General features: G+C 31.5%; 2 protein-coding genes across 3 annotated transcripts; one reads left to right on the top strand and one right to left on the bottom strand.

The window, feature by feature from the left end:
- The first annotated feature begins 2455 nt into the window (after positions 1-2455).
- Positions 2456-5760, top strand: LOC105773500 (uncharacterized). Its single transcript, XM_012595474.2, has 3 exons — positions 2456-3194; positions 4294-4700; positions 5057-5760. The coding sequence occupies exons 1-3, from the start codon at positions 3030-3032 to the stop codon at positions 5493-5495; spliced, it is 1011 nt and encodes a 336-aa protein (XP_012450928.1). The 5' UTR covers positions 2456-3029; the 3' UTR covers positions 5496-5760.
- Positions 5761-6301: 541 nt separating this feature from the next.
- Positions 6302-11471, bottom strand: LOC105773499 (cyclin-A2-2). Of its 2 annotated transcripts, none has more exons than XM_012595472.2 (12): positions 11328-11471; positions 9979-10344; positions 9429-9717; positions 8917-9044; positions 8630-8722; positions 8141-8274; positions 7748-7823; positions 7561-7637; positions 7393-7426; positions 7136-7285; positions 6907-7041; positions 6302-6813 (listed from the first exon to the last, which is right to left on the bottom strand). In XM_012595472.2, the coding sequence occupies exons 2-12, from the start codon at positions 10303-10305 to the stop codon at positions 6751-6753; spliced, it is 1506 nt and encodes a 501-aa protein (XP_012450926.1). In that variant the 5' UTR covers positions 10306-10344; positions 11328-11471; the 3' UTR covers positions 6302-6750. The 2 variants fall into 2 exon arrangements, with proteins under 2 accessions (XP_012450926.1, XP_012450927.1); XM_012595473.2 differs by having other exon boundaries at positions 9979-10336; positions 11328-11463.
- Positions 11472-20727: the final 9256 nt, after the last annotated feature.

Here is a 20727-nt window from a genome sequence, read left to right as displayed (position 1 = left end):
TTTGAAATTAAGTAAGAATATGTGTAAATATTGAAATATATGTGAATTGAAATAATAGATGTTTTGAATTGTTTGAGTATTTGAGATTGTTGTGGAAATGAATTCGAAATTGGAAAAGTAAAATAATACCCTATTAATTTATCGGACTAGATTGGATACAAATGGCATGCCATTGGATTTGTGATGTGATGATGAGATTTGTAGTTCGGCCGAGAAGATGATTATATTATTATATGCTTCGGTTTATCCGAAGAGGCATTTAATGCCTTATTGGTGTGTTTGGGAGGATATGATATACTGGTGTGTTATGGAGGATTTAAATTATTCCGGGTGTGTTTAGGTTGGATATTTTGGTGTGTTTGGGTGGAATCCGCGTATCTGTCAGAGTCCGAGCCTTGTTAATAGGGTAAATAATTGAGATGGAAATTTGAAAATGAGATTAGTTGATTTGACATTATTGAAAAATATGAGAAAGAATGTATGATATAAATTATGAATTGATTTAGTATGTAAATATTTAAATATATAAATTTAAGATTTATGGAATGATATATGAATATTTATATTTAGTTTAAAGTGATTTTTAAAGACTATGGTCAATATTTGAAATTTTATTATTATTAAATAGTTTAATTTATAGTAATACCACTTGAGTATAAAATACTCAACGTCACGGTTGTTTCTTCTTGCAGTTGAAAAGGGTTAGAGTCTCGGTTCAAAGATCCGGGACAATCCCGACTCGACATAAAGATTTTGGTGATGTTTTCTTCCTTTAAGAGAAAGTGGCATGTACATAGGATTTATAAAAGTTATTTTGGCATGTTATATAGTTTTGTTGTAAAGTAAGATATTATGTGTTTTGATGATTATATTAGAAAAATGGTATAAGTTATTTTTATAGCATTGGTATCAAGTTGAAATGGCTTAGTTAGTTTTATGTGTTAATTAGAAATGATAATAGGATTTTATTTACTTAAGTTGTTATGTCTATATGTCAAGTAGGATTAAGTATATAAATGCATTGGTTGAAATACTGAAATTGGGTTGGTTATATTTGAAATTTTGCAGGGGTTTAATGTAAAAATAAGTCGAAATGCTGCCGAAATTTTTATAAAAAAAAATGAATGAAATCAATTAGTACAAATTTATAACAATTTATGAATTATTTTAATATGTTGATTATTTATTTCAATTTATTTGTAAATTGTTTGATATGTCTGGTAATGCCTCGTAACCTTGTTCCAGTGACGGTTTGGGGTTAGGGGGTGTTACACGTATATACAAAAGTTACTAATCCGTTACTTTCTCTTTTCCACGATCTAACCCCGTATTTGATCTATCCGGATCTATACGAATGAATTTAAAATCAATTTATATTCAATTCAATCCAATTCAAATCTTTGGCAAAATCACTATTTTGCCTTTATACTTTTAATTAATTATGATTTCGTCCCTAAGTTCGGAAAATGAAATTCATGCAATTTAATCCTTATTCCAAGCCTAGCCGATTTTTACTTGTAACAATAACAGTCCATACATTTCACAAAATTCAGAATTTTTTTCATGAATTTTCCATCTTTACAATTTAGTGCCTAAATCATAATTTCATCAAAATTCCTTAACAAAAGTTGTTTATCTATCAACAACCTTTCATTTTCTACCATAAAATTTCATAATTCATACATACTCATTCATGGAAAAACTTTAATACTTTGATAAATTTGCAAATTAATCCCCGAAATAACTAGATTAAGTTATTAAGATCTCGAAAATATAAAAATGGCTAAAAACGGGACAAGAACTCATACCTAATTAAGCCAAAATAGCTTGCTTGAGCTCAACACCCATAACTAGGGTTTCCATGTCTTTAATTTGGGAAAGATGATATAAATGATGATATTTTCTTATTTGAGTAATTTATCATATTTTATTATTTCTTTTTCCAATTTAGTCATTTTCTTTAATGAATTTTCCAATGATGAATCATCATACTTATCTACTAACTCCACTAAATAGTCTATTTTCCATATAAAGACCTCAAATTTTGAATTCCATAACTATTTGATCCTTTTAGCTACTAGAATTCAACTTTTACACTTTATGCAATTTGGTCCTTTTCATCAAATTAAATATGTAATAGGTAAAATTTATTTAGCGAAATTTTCATATGATATTTGTATCATAATGCAGACCATGCAATAATATTAAAATATTTTTTCTTCCGAATTCGGATTTATGCTCCCGAAATTATTATTCCGATTTAACTGAAAACGAGCTGTTACAAACAAAACCTAATTAGGCCCGATCAGCTATCCTGTTAACGATACTTCAAAAATTGATCCAAAAAAGTTGGCCCCACCATAAAAATAAAATTGAAATTGATAAAATATTATAATAAAAATAAAAGCTAAAGCTAGATTTGAAAAGTGGTTAAAAATGGCGAAGGGTTCCATTTCGATGGCGTTGCCATTCAAACGCCAAACACTGTCCTAGGATTTAGCCTTACACTCTTCATTGCCAAAATGCAAACCATTATTTTGTTATTTCCAGGAATAGAGAAACAAAAAAACAAAAACCATTAATTTCTTATTTACACTGACATTGGTTTAATATAATCTCCGTTAGTTTCGTTTTTTTATGTACTGAAAGTCTCCAACAAACACGGTCTTTTAACTCTTAACCAAACAGAATTTGCAGCCACATTGATTCACCACACACACAGAGACCAAATCTCTCAACCCCTTTCGTATTCTTTATTTTCTTTTTCCTTTTTTGGTTTTAATTATAGGAATTTTTTGAATTTGTCTAGCTTGTTTTTTTGTGTTAATCTTGTCTGCAGACAAAATCTCCATTTTTCATGTTCCAATCATGGAACTGTTAAATTTATAGATTTTCTCTTGCAGAATTTGGATTTACGAAGACATTTGAAGGGAAATTGGTGTTTTTCTTTTTATGTTGTGGGTTTTTGTCAATTTGTTGATGGTTTTATAGGATTTTGGATCAAATTGTGAAAGAGAAAATAAAGAAGAATGGGGGTGGATTATTATAATGTATTGCAAGTGGACAGGAATGCTACAGAGGATGATCTGAAAAAAGCATATAGGAAATTGGCAATGAAATGGCATCCTGACAAGAACCCAAACAACAAAAAAGAAGCTGAAGCCAATTTCAAACGGATCTCTGAGGCTTATGAGGCAAGTCTTTCCTTCGTTTTCCTTAATTTTATTTCTCTTTAATTGTGACTTTATGGTAGAAAAAGGAAAATAATGGAACAATTTTGTTTTCTTTATGGAGTTCCATTGTCATTTGATTATGGTATTTGCCTGGAAGGAAACACAATGATCTTGACTGTTTTAGCTGAGAAAAAAGGGGTGTTTGAATGAATTAATGTTAATAGAGGAAGGCCTGAAGAAATTAATGTATTTGCTTCAATCTTCCAATAGCATAGCTATTTATTAGTCTTAGAGATGTCATCTTTATTGCTATTGCCTTTCCTGAAAGGGAATTAGAGATTGGAGTAAGAAATTGATGAATGGTAATAAGAAGAGGGATAAAATACAAATGCATCTACCTTACTTGTACTCAGGTACGAGTGTTGGTTACGAGTATGTATGGATTTTTTAAGAGTTTTTTCATGTATTTGGAGGATCCTTAAAGGTCGTATCTTCTCTCTATTTGTCTAACACGAGTGTTAGACACAAGTACTTCAAGAAAAATAGGGAGTCCCAGCAACATAATAAATGCATAGCATTTGCAGAGTCCAGTTTATTAGTTTACCCACATGCGATACTCACCCAAATCCGTGTAACATAGGACCCGACTACTCCTAGTGAGCTTTTGGTTATGTAATTATGTGTCTGATATTTCTTTCCAATACTGTATTAGATTCTAAACTATTGTTTATTTTTCCTTGTTATCTTGTTAGTCTGATTAGTTATGGTAGTCACGTTAGAGGTCCCGGAATATGGTTTATTTTAACCTTGAGAAATTACTAGAGAGCAGATTGTGGTGTCTGGCTCCGAACCAGGACTTGGTACGTCATAGAGGAGCCGGTTACTGCCGAAACAAAAGGTAGTCACTGCCCTAGAACAGGTTGTGCTTGCTGCAATATGGTTTTCTTGTTTATTTTGATGACTTATCTGATCTTAACATGTGCTTAATGATACAAAAATACAATAGAGTCAAACTTGTCCTGGATCACTATATTATAGATAAGCATGGAGAGATGCAAGTTCCAGTATCTGTCATCTTCTTAGATTTCTTATGGGGAATTAAGTTAATTTTGCGATTCAGGTCTTGAGTGACCCTCAAAGAAGAGCAATTTACAATCAGCATGGTGAAGAAGGGTTGAAAGACGTGCCTCCACCAGGCAGCAGCGGACCATCCTATGGAAATGGCACTGGTGGGCCAAATGGATTCAACCCTAGGAATGCAGAGGATATCTTTGCCGAGTTCTTTGGAAGTAGTCCTTTCGGATTTGGGTCAACAGGACCAGGTAGGTCTTCAAGATTCCAATCTGAAGGAGGGAAGTTCGGAGGGGGATTCGGTTGCACTGACAATAATTTTCGAAGTTACAACGACACAACTGCACCTCGGAAACCGCCCCCGGTTGAGAGCAAATTGCCTTGCACCCTTGAAGAGCTGTATACTGGTTCAACAAGGAAGATGAAGATCTCAAGAACTATAGTTAATGCATCAGGGTAGGAATCTTCATCTCATACATGATCCTCTATTGCATTTGCTTGACTGAAGTTTCATTTTGATGTACTTTTTAGTTCCTGCAAGTTAACCATCGCAGCATGCATTTTTTTATGAACTCAAGAGAGGAAAATAAAGACAATAAATTATATTTTCGATCGAATGGTGGCTGACGAGTTTATTTCTTTCATCTTCTTTGGTATTGTGTTTCCTATTCTTGCTTATTGTTTTCATGCTGAAAACTATGAACACAACTGAGATATTCTCACCTTAATTACACTGTTGTGATGATGGCATCATTATTGGTAGCTTTATATCTTTGATCCTGCTGATCGGACAATACTTTGGATCCTTACAGGCGGCAAGCACAGGAATCGGAAATATTAACCATTGATGTGAAGCCAGGGTGGAAGAAAGGAACAAAGATTACTTTCCCAGATAAAGGAAATGAGCAGCCAAATCAGCTTCCAGCAGACCTTGTATTTGTAATCGATGAGAAACCCCATGATCTTTACAAAAGAGATGGAAATGATCTTATTGTCAACAAAAGGGTGTCACTAGCAGAAGCACTAGGGGGCACTACGATAAATCTAACTACTCTTGATGGCCGTAACTTGTCATTGTCTGTAACCGACATTATCAACCCGGGTTATGAGCTTGTTGTTGCCAGGGAAGGAATGCCAATTGCAAAGGAGCCTGGTAATAGAGGTGATCTTAAGATCAAATTCGATGTGAAGTTCCCTACAAGGTTGACACCCGAGCAACAAGCTGGACTAAAACGCGCTTTAGGGGGTTGACATAGAAAATCTTTCCCCATGCAACGACACTGAAATGTTGAATGCGTTGTTGGATGTAGTCATTAAGTGGCATATTGGTTGTTACATGAATACCTTGAGCACTAACTATGAAACCTAAGAATATTAGTTTTAACTGCCTCATCATCTTTCAATACCATAAAACCCATGTAACCTATTATTGGCTTATCTTTGATCATTATTTTCCGTCCAAATTTTAGTGTAATTATTTTATATATTCTTGAGATACAAGGGGTTGATTCTTTCATTAGTTTTGTAACTTGTTATCTTCAATGCAAGATTAATGTGGAGCATGTATAATCATTTTTCATTATGTGTAATTCTAACTTTTAGAAATGATAATATATGGACTTACGCAATGTAGTATATCCAGCGAGTGATACATGTATCAATTTCCAAACATCAACTTAGCACCTGTGTCATTCAAAATTGGTACTTCTTAATTGTGTGCCTCGATAATTAAAAGCTCAAAATCTAACATCTAATTACAATCTCGCAAATGTTTATTAGCATCAACACTATAACAGCTAAAAGAGAAACCACAACGCAATAAAACAGAATAATACCATAATAGATCAACTCCATAAACACCTCAAATACACAATGCAATTTTACCAATTAAGAATGGGTGCTGGTTGCAGTAACTAGTGCTGCTGGGAAGCAATGGGATCATCTAATAGATGTAGCTACTGTTGGGTGTACTGTGGAGCTTCTGCTGGCTATACCATAAAGCCATTCAAAAAATTTATACCTTACCCTCTTTATTTATATTATTAATGGCAAGACTGTAAAACAAACACATCTTTCATTGTCGACTACCGACCTAGCAAATGAAATAAATACAGTAATCAAATAAAAATACTTGTAGCGTTTAGGACTTCCCGGTTCCCATTGGAGAAAGGAAGTTCTAAACCAAGATTTTATTTTTATTTTTATTCTTATTTTTATTTTTAAAAGAAAAAACGTGTGGCAATAGCAAATTACAAGGTTACAGTGAAGTTTGTCTGGAACTGGAAGCACCAGAACCTGTAAGACAACAATGCTACAACTTACACAATCATAAAGATTGAATAGAAGAAGGGACAATTTATAAGATTTTTATATATATATAAAACTAAAAGTTGTAAGATCCTTTTAAGATTGGAATAAGATTCTCCAAGCAGAGCAGTGGCAGGGAGGAATAACATTAAAATGGTTATGGTTTTACGTTTTTAGAAGACAAACCGACTTTCCTTCACTATCTTCTTGAGAACACTGATATAACTCTTTCAGGGGAACTCATTGTCGCCACGCATTTGAACTGTCATTTGTAACATCAATTAAACCATTTGATCTAGGACGTATAGAACTAAGTTAATTATCAAGTTGGAAGCAATCGATCAACAAAATTTACCTTCTGTTGTTTGTACTTGTCGTGAATGGCGTTGAGGTAGCAACCATTAGTGTTGAGTTGCAAGTCCTCCAGTGCAAGAACTGTAGTTTTCAGCTCTGATGCTTTGTAACTAGTATAATGCTCCAAGGTTGGATCCTGCAAACAATGGGGAATGTGTCCTTCAGAGAGTGCTTCTAATTATAAGAAAAAAAAACAATAAGAGGGAGGGAGGGGAACAAGGATTGCAGACCCATGGATGGACTGATTGATTGAGGGTCCATCTGGCAAGGAATACAGCGGACGCAGCAATGAGTGAAGGTAAGAACTTCAAGAAGTTGTACTCAACAAGACTCAGCTCTGCTAAATAATTTGCTAAGAATTCTAGTTCTATACAAGGATCCTGTAGTCCAACACAATTGAAGTACAAATCAGTTTTTTCCCCCTTTTCACTGATTAATGATCATATTGAATTTTTATATAAAAATGTAGATAGTGAAGATACAATACTTTGTAAGTTGCTTGTGCTGCTTGAATGAATCTCCTGCAAAATTGAAAATTAAGTGTAAGATTAATTTTTCTAAAGAGAGGCGGGTGAACTATTTGGGCTAAAGCCAGAGTTCGTGTCAGATGTTTAGTTACTGGAGTATTTAGATTTTAGAAGATGGTGTCAATTACCTAAGAAATGTTTTTGTGGTTGGAACAGATAACTGAAAATACAAGAAATTCAGAATTTTTCTCTCCATTTTCAACACCTGTCACATAGCCAGAATCAGGAAATTCGTATAACAGAATATGTAATGTAACAAACATTACTGACCCTCTAATGAACTCATGAATGCTATAAGTAGCTGAAGAGCCATACCTCTCTACTTGTGTAGGTATTATCAGTGATGAAGCAAAATTCTTCCACTCTTGGTGCGCAAATCTCTTCATACTTTCTTCAAACCATAAAAGAAAAGTTCTCAGAGTCCTTAATGACAGAGTTAGACAGATAATAATAATCAATGTTACAAACATCACCAGCCTTATTTAAAAAGTTTGGTGAATATTTTAGGCTCAACACGAATGGCTACTTTTTCATATTTATCAACAATGCCGAAAACATAAAAAGTGCCTTTCTCTGGCACACATGCATATGCGACTTGAGTGAAACATGATAATGTGAGGCAGAGGATCATGGTCGACAATTACTACTATCAGAAGAGATGTACAAAACATAATTCTTAATTTCCATGGAATAAGTTAAAGAACTTACGATGCAATTAGCATGCAAGAAACACCAACTAACTGGAGTCTTTGTTTTTCTATAACATTGTGAGAGAGAAAACGATCAATGAGGCTCACTGTGAGGTACAGTGTGTCTGGGACTAACTTATATTCTTCAGAAACCTGAAACATTATGAAAAAGCTATAAATAACAAGCACATCAAATAGCCTAAAGCTTAGTTCATAGTAACAAAATAAAAGGAATGAAAAACCAACTCTTTATACACTTCAAGAAAGCACAGAATATCCTTATATTCAGAAATTGACAAATATATGATTCTTTTGAATGAGGAGAAAAATAAACAGTAGACTTTGCCTCTGCTTATGAGAAAAAAGTTCTGATCAACAACAAATTAGAAATGCACCATAATATCTTGAACTAGGCAGAAGTTTGCAGCTTTTTCAGCTTCTTATCCTACATTCAAGCAGGTTGAGATGCAAGTAACTATTTGGTTATAATTTAACTACATTGACTTACCTCCACTAACCAGTCAATCAAAATCGCTCGCATGCTTGGGGTAATATCCCGCTGCACCTGTTCCATATAATTAGTTGAAGGTCTTCGGTTAAGCTGCAGAAGATAATGTGATGAAATTAGTATCAAAGTTTGCTGGTATCATCAAATAAAATTTACAGAATAATAAGATAGAAAAGTGTTCAGTGCGAAACAGGAGTGCTAGAATGGAAAAGTTTTTTTTTTTTTTGCTAAGCGCATGGAAAACAATCATATTCTGGCATTTACTGGATGAAAATCGCAGCACCAACCTCGGTAACACGTATATTATTGTATATGTCTGGGGCATACAAGCTACATATTCGAGGATCTTTTAGGTTTGAATCAATATCCACAACATCTTTCGAGACTCCTAGTTTCTTGTAAACGTCATCTGCTACTGCAATATCCAATCAAAACCAACATAAATTTACTGCAGAATATTTTAAGGGCTAACTAGCTGTTTTCTTCCAAGAACTGTTATATTCTACAAAACCAAGACATTATTGTGGTTGTTATCTTCATAAATACTAGAATCATATTAAAATAAAACACGCACAATGCCATATTTTCAGATGAGGTTCCATAAACATGAACGGACTTAAAAGCAATGAGCATTATGATATATATAACCCAGAACAGTAGTAATACTTTGCAGTATCTTATTGTCTGTTAACCTTAGAGCAGTCTTGACACCTTTTAAAACAGAGGTATGCAATTTCTTAGACAGCTGGACCGCATGATCTGTGTCCTTTCCTTTGATGATTTTAGAAAGAGCACAAACCTTTCCTTTTAGGGCTTTGGTGTCCAAAAGGCATTGTAAAAGCCTGTATTGGAAGCATTGAATTTTCTACAGCATATTCTCTTGCACCAAGACACGTAGGTTCCGGTACACCTCTTTCATTCAGTTTTACTGGTAAACCGTTTTCATGTGCTTCCATCATCCTTATTTTTGATAAGTCTTCAGCTAACTTTGCTTTCACATCTTCTTCAACCGATGGAATCCCTATGAAGATATTTTCAACCATTTCTTTGTTCTTCTCACTAGGATCTCTGATGGTCTGTTTGGAGGTCTGTCAACCAGTAATAATAAGAGAAACTTAAACTATTTAGTAAGTACAAATTACTTTGCCACTAGGAGAATAAACAGATGCAAAAGCCATTCCAGCATTTCAGACCCTTATCAGGAAGAACTTCATCTTCTCAGTTGTTTATTTGGGTAATATAATGTAAAGAAGCTCGAAGTTCCTAGATAAATGTTATTAGTATTTACTATTTGGTGCATACGAAATTTGCAGACTGAACTTCAGGACGAAATCAAAAGATGTCCTCACCTGAATTTCGGTTACATTTAAGCAGTCGATCTGCATACCATTAGCACTGACATTAGTTACATCTTTAAGCACTGCCCTTCTTTTAGGCTGAAGGCCAACAGTGGCAGCCACACAAGTCTTGTTCTCATCCGATGATGCACGTTTGGAGTTCATCCGAAGAACACATTTTTGGTCCTGCTTGAAGGATGGTTTTGAAGAGCACATTCCTTCTGCTCCCCTCTGTGCTTTAGCCCGTGCTCGAGTAATTCTTCCTGTTGGCTCTTCAATACTTTCTATGGGTTCATTTTCTTTACTCATACTTGTTTGCCTTCTAGAAGAGCAATGCATGATTTTCAATTTGAAATTTTCTTCATTGAACCTGCATTCCTAATACCGAATCGTTGTAACATGATGAAAATAATACACATTAAACTACAATTTTCTAGAAAAAGAAGACAAAAATTTTATGACTTCAATCAATTCTCGAACAGCATAAGCTCTGCGATACTATGAAAATTTTTATTGACTCCAGAAACTTTAGCCTCATGCATACTAGAATTAAGTTTTCCATTATATGAAGAATCAATGGAGTCATGCGAGGTCACCCGTTTCCATTTTCAAATATTGGAATCTGAGACCTTCGGAGTCCAAAACCAAAGACTCAATTCTCAAGTTCCAACAGAGGAAATGGGTACTCGGGAAGTTTGGCACGGGATTTTTAAGTTATAACATCTCTGCAATGCTTCAGCACTAGCAGTATCAGTAAGAAAGATTAAATCACCCTAGAACTCTAAATTAGAAATTGCTGTACTATTTAAAAGTTCACTTTCTTTCAACGTGTGGTTTAAAAAAAGAAACTGAACTTTGTTTTTTACGGTATTCTCTGCGTAAGCCAAATAGAGGATTCTAAAACCTAAATAGCAATTTGATACATTTGAGCATTTATGCTATTCCTTAAAAAAATAAATAAAAATTCTTCAATCCCTGGCCAAATTCCCAGCTTAAGTAAGTAAATAATAATAAAGAAAGACCGGGAGTCCAAATCTCCAAGACTCCATTATAATTGCTCAAGAAGAACCAAAGCTTCATAAGAATAATGTAATGCACTTGAAAGTTTGAATAAATCTCAATTACTAAAATAAAACACAAAACCGAGCTTTGATAAAGTTAACAAAAAAGAAAAGAAAAAAGAAGAAGAAGAAGAATTATTCAAAAAGAATAGAAAAAAGAAGCTCTGTCATAGATCTAAAAAATTGAAATTCCTAAACTCCAGCGATCCAACAACCAGCATTTGTAACCAAAATAATTGAAATGCAGAAAACCAATAGCTACGGTTAAAAATATTTTAAAAAGAAGAAGAAGAAGCTTACTGTGTTGTGGGGAGCTCCGAGACCGCAAATGAAGAAGCGTGGAGAGGTTTTCTCTACTATCTTTTTTGGCCTCTCTGCCTATTTTTTCTCGATTCTTTGAGAAAAAAAAAAGCGAAAAAGCTAGAGACAATGAGCTGAGCTGAGCTTGAGGCTTTTAAGAGCGTTAGGTTGTTTGATATAAGCAGAGAGGAGCGTAGCTTTCTGGGCGGGACGCTGCTACAGTTTGAACTGCTTTTAAAATAAGGGTTAATTTATTATTTGGTACCTGAATTTGACTTTATTATTTAATTTAATACCTAAATTTGTTTTGTATATACCTAGGTTTGGCTTCAATGTTAGATTTGATAGTGATATCAAATGGCATCATATGGCTTAATGAATACTTGACATATACGCTCTAATAAAAAAACATAGGTACTTAATTGGGACACAAGAAAATTTTAGATAAGTGTTTTCATAACCAATTAAGATATTAATCCAAAGAGAGGTAAAACTAGTAACTCATAAACTAGTACGGACTAGTTGAGAAAAGCTAAAAAATTTTGAACCGGTTTTATAATTTTAATATATTTTTAAATTTTTATTTTGTTTGAATTAGTTAGATTGAGAGCCAATGATTTGACTCCAAAAATATTGATTCAGAGACTAAATTGAATATTGAAGTGTAATTCAAGTACTTAATTGAGGCAAAAAGCTCAAGTATCAAATTAAAAAATTTAGGTACCAAAGTGAACCTTAAATCCAAATTTAGATACCAAATTGAACTTTGAAACCAAAGTAAGATACCAAATAGTATATTAACCCTGAAAATAAATATAAACAGATATTTTATATTTCCAACTTATCTTTCTACATCCGTGCTTTCATTTTTTTATTTGACTTTTTTTCTTTCTTTTGAGTTGACCCAAGAAGTAAGATTTGTGTATCCCAATCACTCTGCGCCACGAATTTTGAAAATAGATTATAAAACGATTTTATTTACATAACTTTTATGTAATTTTCGTGAGAATTACAATTTTATACATTTATTTGAATTATTTACTTATAATTTTAAAATTAATTAAAAATATATGCAATTTCTTTTACAAATTATAGAGGGTTTATCACTTATAAAGCGTTTCAGTAATAAATATTTTTAAAAATAAAATGTTCAAATATTTCAAAAAAGAAAACCAAGCTATTTATGTTTTTTAAGAGTTTATACTTTTATTATTAACCCGTTTTCAGTTAAATCTTTATATTAATAAAAAAATATTTATATTAGATGCAGCGGCAGAGCCAAGGGAGCTGGTAGGGGCACCGACCCCTCCTAAAATGGAAATTTTCATCTTTGGTCTTTTTATAATTTTAAAAATTTTAAATTAGTATATAGAATGAGAAAAAATAGTGAAATTTCACTTTTGCTATCACAAAATATATAACTTTATTCTAACCCTCAAAAAATTTTCGCTCCCCCTTGGTTAGATGCTTGTCTGAATACAATTAAAAATTAGAGTTTTATTTGGATTTAAATAAAAGTTATTTACTTAGTTAATCACAATAAAAATAATAAATTTTCTAGATGAAATATTAAATTGTTTTTTTTATAAAAATGAAAAAGAAAATTCTTGCTGTAGCAAATGTATGTAAAGTAAATATTATTCAAATACTAACTTCAATTAAAGGTAAATATTTGAAATGGGGGAATTCAGGTATCAAAACAAATACTAAAAGCCAAACATGGAAAGCTTATTGCATCATGGAAGTTTCCTTGGAATGAAGGCAAACAAAATCCAAAGTGTACCCGCCGGCAATGACAATGAAAATTTAAAATTACCTATTTTATAATTATTCGATATATAAGTTATAAAATTAAAGCTATGTCGATAAATTTAGCCCTCAAATTTTTTTTGAATTAAATTTGGTCTTTCAAAAAGAGTCAAAAAATAATTTAACGAAAATACTAATTAAAACATTAAATTTTTAAATATGGCAGCTCACGTGGAAAGCAACATGTACTTCATGCATTTTCTTAATTTTTAATTTTTAATTTTTTTATTTTTTGAACATTTTATAAATTTTATATTATTTATTGATGTGGCATATAAGTCACATATTGTCATGTCAGCATAAAGTACACATGGACTGTCATGTGAATTGTCACGCTAATATCGTTAAAAAATCAATGTTTTAGTTAACATTTTTGTTAAAATATTATTTTACTCTTTTTGAAAGGTTAATGGTTAAATTTAACTAAAAAAAAAAAGAATAAGGGTGAATTTGAACATTAAGGGATAAATTTATCACTATGCCAATAAAAATGTATTTATAAATGGGCGTAATAATAAATTTAGTCCCTAATATTTGTCATTTATGTCATTTTGGTCCCTTTTTTAAAAATTACTTTGGCCTTCAAATGTTAAAATTTAGTGTTTTTTTATACAAGCCTAGAACTAGGTCTAGCCCTATGTCTTCTCGCACTGAACATTAAGGGATAAATATATTTCAGTGCGCTCGAACCTATGTCTTCTCGCACAACCGAACTAAGACTTAGTCGACAACATTTAAATTTAGTTGAATTGATATTTTTAGATAAAAAAAAAGTTGATTGAGTCGTTAAAATTTCAACAACTTTAACGTGCTATTTCGTGTTGCAATCCACCCATGTTTATTTCATTACTAATGTAGATACATTTTTAAAAAAATTAAACTTTTTTTGAAAATTTTACTATTTTTTTTAATTTTTTATGAAATATACATGGACTATCACGCGAACTATTAAGTCTAACACCATTAACTTTTTAATGTTGCAATCAGCTTTTCCATTTGAAAAATAGCAGTTTGACTAAATTCGAAAAGTTAAAGACTGAAGTGATGGAAGTACCAATCTAGAAAAAAAATAAATTTAAGTACCACTTCTGACCAAAAAAAAAATTAAGTATCAAAATGAAAAAACAAGTATAGTTTGGGGGCAATTTTTATATTAAGCTAACTTAGTTTTATCAATTAAGTCTTAGTTTACAACAACTAGAAGAGTTGAGACGAGAGTTCAAGTGCGATTAAGGTCCCGTCCTTCATTGTGTTTGGGGTTTTAAAAGTGATTTTGTACCGCAAAAATAATGAAGAACACTTGGTTTTTTTGGATTAAAACTGCGATAGAAAAGTGTTTTTTCACCCAAACACAAAAAGCTGAGATTTAGGTGTTTTTGACTTTGACTTTTGTGTTTAAAAGTGAAAATTATCAAAATATCCTTATTAATATTAATTATTTAAACGGTATATAAAAAATTAGATTAATTTATATTTAATGTACTAATTTATTAGATTATTTAAATATCATGTATCATTATATTAATTTTTAAAATATAATTTATCATCATATTTAAGTTTTTAAAATATTTTTATATAATTAATTTTATGAATAACTTATATTAATTAATTAAAAGATACTTAAAATATATACATTATGTTCCATTATATTAAATTATTTAAATAGCATATAACTAAAATAATTTTTAACTTTTTACCATCATATGCAAAAATGATATTTTAACATTTAATCTCAATTTTTTTTTTGTTCAAAAAGAACACATCAAAAGTAAAACAGAAACTTATCCGTTGTGTTTTGTCATTGAGTTGGGAGCCTCAACCACCATAATATCCTACCCACTCAGCAAGGTTTGTAAAAAACTTTCCATTCAACATTCATTCTCATGGCAAGGTTGGCCATACTGTCCGCTATTCTATTCTTCTGCCTTGATACATGTATCACTCTAAATTTCTCCATCCATTCCAATAAATTATTCACTCTCTTCCCTAACAAATTTTGATCCCGATTATAACCACTCAACAAGTTAACTGCTTCTATACAATTCATCTCTAACATAATCTTCTTAACTCTCTTCTCCTACGCAGCTTAACTCCCTCAAAAGCCCCCCACAACTCAACTTTCAACATCGGATAAATCCCTATTTTACGAGAAAACTCCCAAAGCCAACGTCCCATTTTCCCTGGCCACTCCCCTACTGTAGTAACAAACAAACTCAGCTACATCAATATTTAATCACAAGTTTTAACAAAAATAAAAAACATTAAAATTCACAAACTACGGCACTTTTTTCAAAAGCATTTTTCAATTACAAAAACTAGCGGGCAGAGATAAGAGTGGGCAGAGTGGAGCGCCCAAGTACGTAATCCTTGTATAAACTTTCATTTATTAATGGTTAGTTAATGCGTTGAGCCCCCCAAGTGCAACACCATGTTTGGTGATAGAGACACCAAGAAGCCGACAGGCAAGCATGCCCCCCATATCTGTTTACAAATCAATCATTTGCCAATGGGACTAATTAATTTCAACATTTCAAAATTTTATTAACAAAGTAATTTATACTGAAACATTGTGTTTGTCTCATTGAAGAAGCCAAGAGTTAATATTCCAAACCACAGCTACATTAAAAGACAATGCTTGGGAGTTCTTTGGGACTCTCACCATTTTCAAATTAAGGCAGGATTTCAAAATATCAACTCAACCATTCATCATCACTTAACATGTGTTAAAATGCTGTACCCAAAAACAAATTTTTGTTAAATGGGGAATTGCATAGTGATTAGGATGCATATCTATGAAAATTACTAGATTTTTTTGTTCAATTTTGTTTAAGTACACCATCAAAATTAATTATTATCAATATTAAACTAAACAATTAATTCAATACACCAATTCGATTTATATAAGTAAGACTCAAATTTAAAATTTTAAAATTTTAAAACTTTAATTTTACATTAAGACAAAGATTCTATTAATTTACTCAATCAACTTTATAAAATTTCAAATAACTTAATGTTCTTGTATAAATTATTTATGTTAATGTATTTGTTACAAAACATTATTTTTCATCTTAATGTTCTACCATAATAAATTTGATTCGAAAAAAGTACTCATTTCTAGTGGAATTAAAGTTAAAAATGCTATAGTCAATGAATCCTTGGTTTGTTGGTTGTCTTGGGTTTTTGAGTATTCAAGTTTGAGTCTTGCCATTTCTAATTACGATGTATAGGTCTCAATCCCACCGCATTTGTATGCCATGTGTAGGTTTTGTTTGATTCTTTTTGGATTGATCCGATTTTATCCGATTCTTACACCATTTGTTGTTGTAATTAATCTAAAGCAAAAAAAAAATACCGTGATAACTATCTAAAAATAGAAAGTACAAAAACTTAAGAGTCCACAATGTTATAGATGGAAAATGTTGAAGCTACATATGGGGACTAAACTAATATAATATAAAGCACTTATCTAATACATGTTGGTGCGGAACTTCTGAATTATTGGTGAGGAAAATCCCGAACACACAAACAAAACATAAACATTTACTCAAATAGAAAAACCAATCAATAGGGCAATGCTCCAAGACATGTATCAAGTCACTATCTTTAACGTTCTATTCACCTCACTTATACTTAGTGTGCAAAAGAGTTTCAAATGAGTTTCAAGCAAGTGAACCTCAAGGATACAATGAAACTCAATAACTATTTGCGTTTTGCACTGGCAAAAATAATCTACAAAGCATTGAACAAAGCATAACAGGGAAATCAAATTCTATTCTTTATAGGACAATCTAAGAATTATAGCAGACGGAGGAAAAATAAAAAGAACTTTTTTAAGAACTTTTTAGTATACCATTGATGGTCACAAAACTAACTAAAAAATTTGTTGAAAATTTTGTAATTTTTGGAAAACTTTGAGACATATTCTCGATTGGTAAAGGTGGAGAGTTGAATCATAAAATTATGGTTTTATATTCTACTCCACGAGACCTTTACAACTATATATCATATGCTCAAAATGGTTGAGTGATGAATGAGAAATTGATGCTTAAAGTAAGCCACTTGTGAATATTTGTTGAGGAAAAGAAAAGTTTAAATCTCACATTAGTTAAATATCAAGTGTAAGATATGTATATATATGAGAACTCACTTGAAAGATGATTGAATGACTAAACTTGAAATCTTGTCTCACGTGCAAGGGTTGGGCCCAAGAACAGTCTATAGATATTTTAAGCCCAACACAAAATTTATTTATTTTTCTCTCTGCAAATATTATATAAAATCTATTTTAAAAGGACATATATCTTAATTTAATTTGATTCCAATCAATTTGATTTGATTTGATTCAAATTGATATAAAGACTTTTTTAATGCAGATTTTAATCTTTATGGAAATTTTCAAAATTTCACCATATTGAATGCCTATAAAAGCCTAAAGAATTCTACATAATTTTTTGGGGACACACATCAAACTTATTTTGCTCTCGAAAATTCTTCTTTTTCTCTCCATATTTTTCAAACGTTTCCGTGATAGAGGAAGGCAAAGTTTGTTCGTTGATAACTGCAAAGGTGCTACTGCTTCGATCATCTTGTTGTTGTATCCTGGGAGACAGTTGACCAACATTTCTCCAAGTACCATAGGAGTGGTCGAATCTATCTTAAGGAAACTGTGTAAAATAGGCCTCAACATATAGCAAAACTCAATTCTTTTATTTGATTTCTGGTTTTCATAATCTTATTGGTATTTCGTATCTAATAATTTAAATACAAATATTTATTTTATTTTATTATATTTTATATAAATATTTGTTTATTTATATTTCTAACAGCCCGTTTTCAGTGAAATCAGAACAGTGATTTCGGGACCACAAATCTGAGTCCGAAAAAAAGTATTTTAATATTATTTCATGGTTTGAATTATGATAGGAAAATCTTATGAAAACTTTGTTAAGAAAATTTTACCGATTTGATGCTTAATTAGATGAAAAGGACCAAATTGCATGAAATGCAAAAGTTGAGTTCTAGTAGCTATATGTATCAAATAGCTATGGAATTCAAAGTTTGGGGTCCTTATATGGAAATAGACCACTAAGAGAAGTTATTAGATAAGGATGATGATTCATCCATGGGAATTTAATTAAAGAAAAGGATGAAATTGGAAAGAAAAAGATGAAAAGATGATAAATAATTAAATAACCAAAAATATCATCATTTATCATCATCTTTCCCATTTTTTATGAAAACCCTAGCTAAGAGAAAAGAGCTCAAGCAAGCTTTCTTGGCTTAATTAGGTATGAATTCTTGTCTCGTTTTTAGTAATTTTTATATTTTCGAGATCGTAATAACTTAATTAAGCTATTTTGGGGATTAATTTGCAAAGTTATCAAAGTTTTAGGATTTTTCCATGGATGAATATAGTTGAATTATGAAGTTTTATGGTAGAAAATGAAAGGTTGTTGATAGATAAACATCTTTTGTTAAGGGAATTTTGATGAAAACATGATTTAAGGACTAAATTGATAAGTTGTAAAATTCATGGAAAAATTTGAATTTTTGAGAAATTCATGGACTGCTATTGTTATATGTAAAAATCAGCTAGGTTTGGAATAAGGACTAAATTGAATGAATTTCATTTTTTCCGAGCCTAGGGATGAAATCGTCATTAATTAAAAGTATAGGGGAAAATGGTAATTTTGCGTAAGATGTGAAATGGATTGAATTGATTTTGAACTGTATTAAATTAAGTTAAATTTACTTGTATAGATCCAGAAAGACAAAATACGGAATTGGATCGAGGAAAGGAAAAAGTATCGGATTAGTAGATTACGATTCACGAACATTTGTCAAGCTAAGTTCGTGTAACTTAATTGTGTAATTATATGTTTGAATTGATTTGAATGATTTGTATGTGAATTGTGTATTGATCATGTATATGAAATCTAATCACATATTCGGAAAATACCCAATAAATGTTAAATCTCGTTTGAATGAATGAAATTCGATTGGATACAGGGTTCTGTTTCTCGAAATGGTAGTGGTCTTGCATATGTTGTGGACATACCATAGCTCGAAAGAGCGTCCCATTACAAGCCCTCTGAAGCTTCCCATTAAATGGTTCTTGCAAGTTTCCCGTTAATAGCTCTTCGGAGCATCCCAATCGATCATGACCCTACATGTGTTGTGGGCACGCTGCAGCTCTTATGAGTGTCCCGTATATTGCTCTTTGTGAGCTTTTCGACTATAGGCTCTTTGTGTAATAGCCCGATTTTCAAAAATGTCAAAAACAGTGGTACGAGATCATCAAATTTAGAAAATAAGCTCGTAAATTTCATTATTAATAATTACGAGCCAAATATGATTTTTAAGAGATTTTTGAATTAGTAATTTGTGTTTTATAAAAAATTATTAAGTCAAGAAATTGAGGAAAAGAGGTATCGAGACATTGATGTTATAAACCGAGCCTAAATATTTTTATAAGTATTTACGAAGTGTCAATATGGTAGTGTTAAAGTTTCGTCAGAAAATTTTAATGTTTCGGCAGTTAATTAATTAAAAAAGACTGAATTGAAAAGATGAAAAACTTGCTAAAGTGATTAAATAGTTTAACAATTAAATAAGGAAGGGATAAAAGAGAAAATGGACCAATTTAAGTGGCTGAGATGGCATACCGTTAAAAAAATCTAAGATTTTTATGTATTTAAGGACAAAATTGGAATTACTAAAAAAAATTATGTGGCCAAATTTTATTTTAAGGATTTCAAGACCATTTCTTCTTAAAATTTCGGTGGGAAACAGCCAAGGAAGAGGGTTTGGAGCTGGTATTCCATATTTTGGCTTCAAGTAAGTTTAATTCTGCTTTTTCCTTGAAATTTTTATATTTTTAGACTTTTACAATTAGGTCCAACTTAGTATTCTACTAGTTTCTCATTTTGTTGAAAGTTTTGGAAGAGACCAATGATAAGTTCATATGATTTTTGTTATTTGATGATGAAATTGAGATGTTAATGGATGTTTAAAGGTGTTTTATTAAAGAATTTTGGATGAAAACATATTTTAGGGATTAAATTGAAAAGTATTGAAATTATGGATAACTTCTGAAATTTCATGGAATCCATGGGCTGTTATTGATATGTATGAGAATTATTAGTCTTGAATCAAGGATTATTGTAACACCCCTTACCCGTATCCAACACCGGAATAAGGTACGAGGCATTACCAAAACACATACACTTGTAAACGTATTTAACCGAGTTATAAAATTTCATCAAAATTAAAACTTTCAAAATAATTAACATGTTTCTATAACTTTTCACAATATATCCTCAAAATATTATAATCATAATAATTAGGGCCTACGAGACCCGGTACATACTCATACAATTCAATGCTTCATTTCCATTTCATTTAATTCGCAATTTCTCATGCTCACAATTTAGATCATATCACTAGCAATTTCCATTTAATTCACGTACAATTCAATGTCACTAAGTTTAACACTAATACGTATTTACCATTTAACTCAACGTTTATCGATTATATCATTCAATAACACATTTATGAAATTCTTAATTTTGCAATGAAAATATCACTTTAG

Source organism: Gossypium raimondii, chromosome 6 (assembly GCF_025698545.1).
Source record: "Gossypium raimondii isolate GPD5lz chromosome 6, ASM2569854v1, whole genome shotgun sequence".
NCBI lineage: Eukaryota > Viridiplantae > Streptophyta > Magnoliopsida > Malvales > Malvaceae > Gossypium > Gossypium raimondii.
Note: the sequence above shows the minus strand (reverse complement) of the source record. Positions and strands in the feature narration are given on the sequence as shown.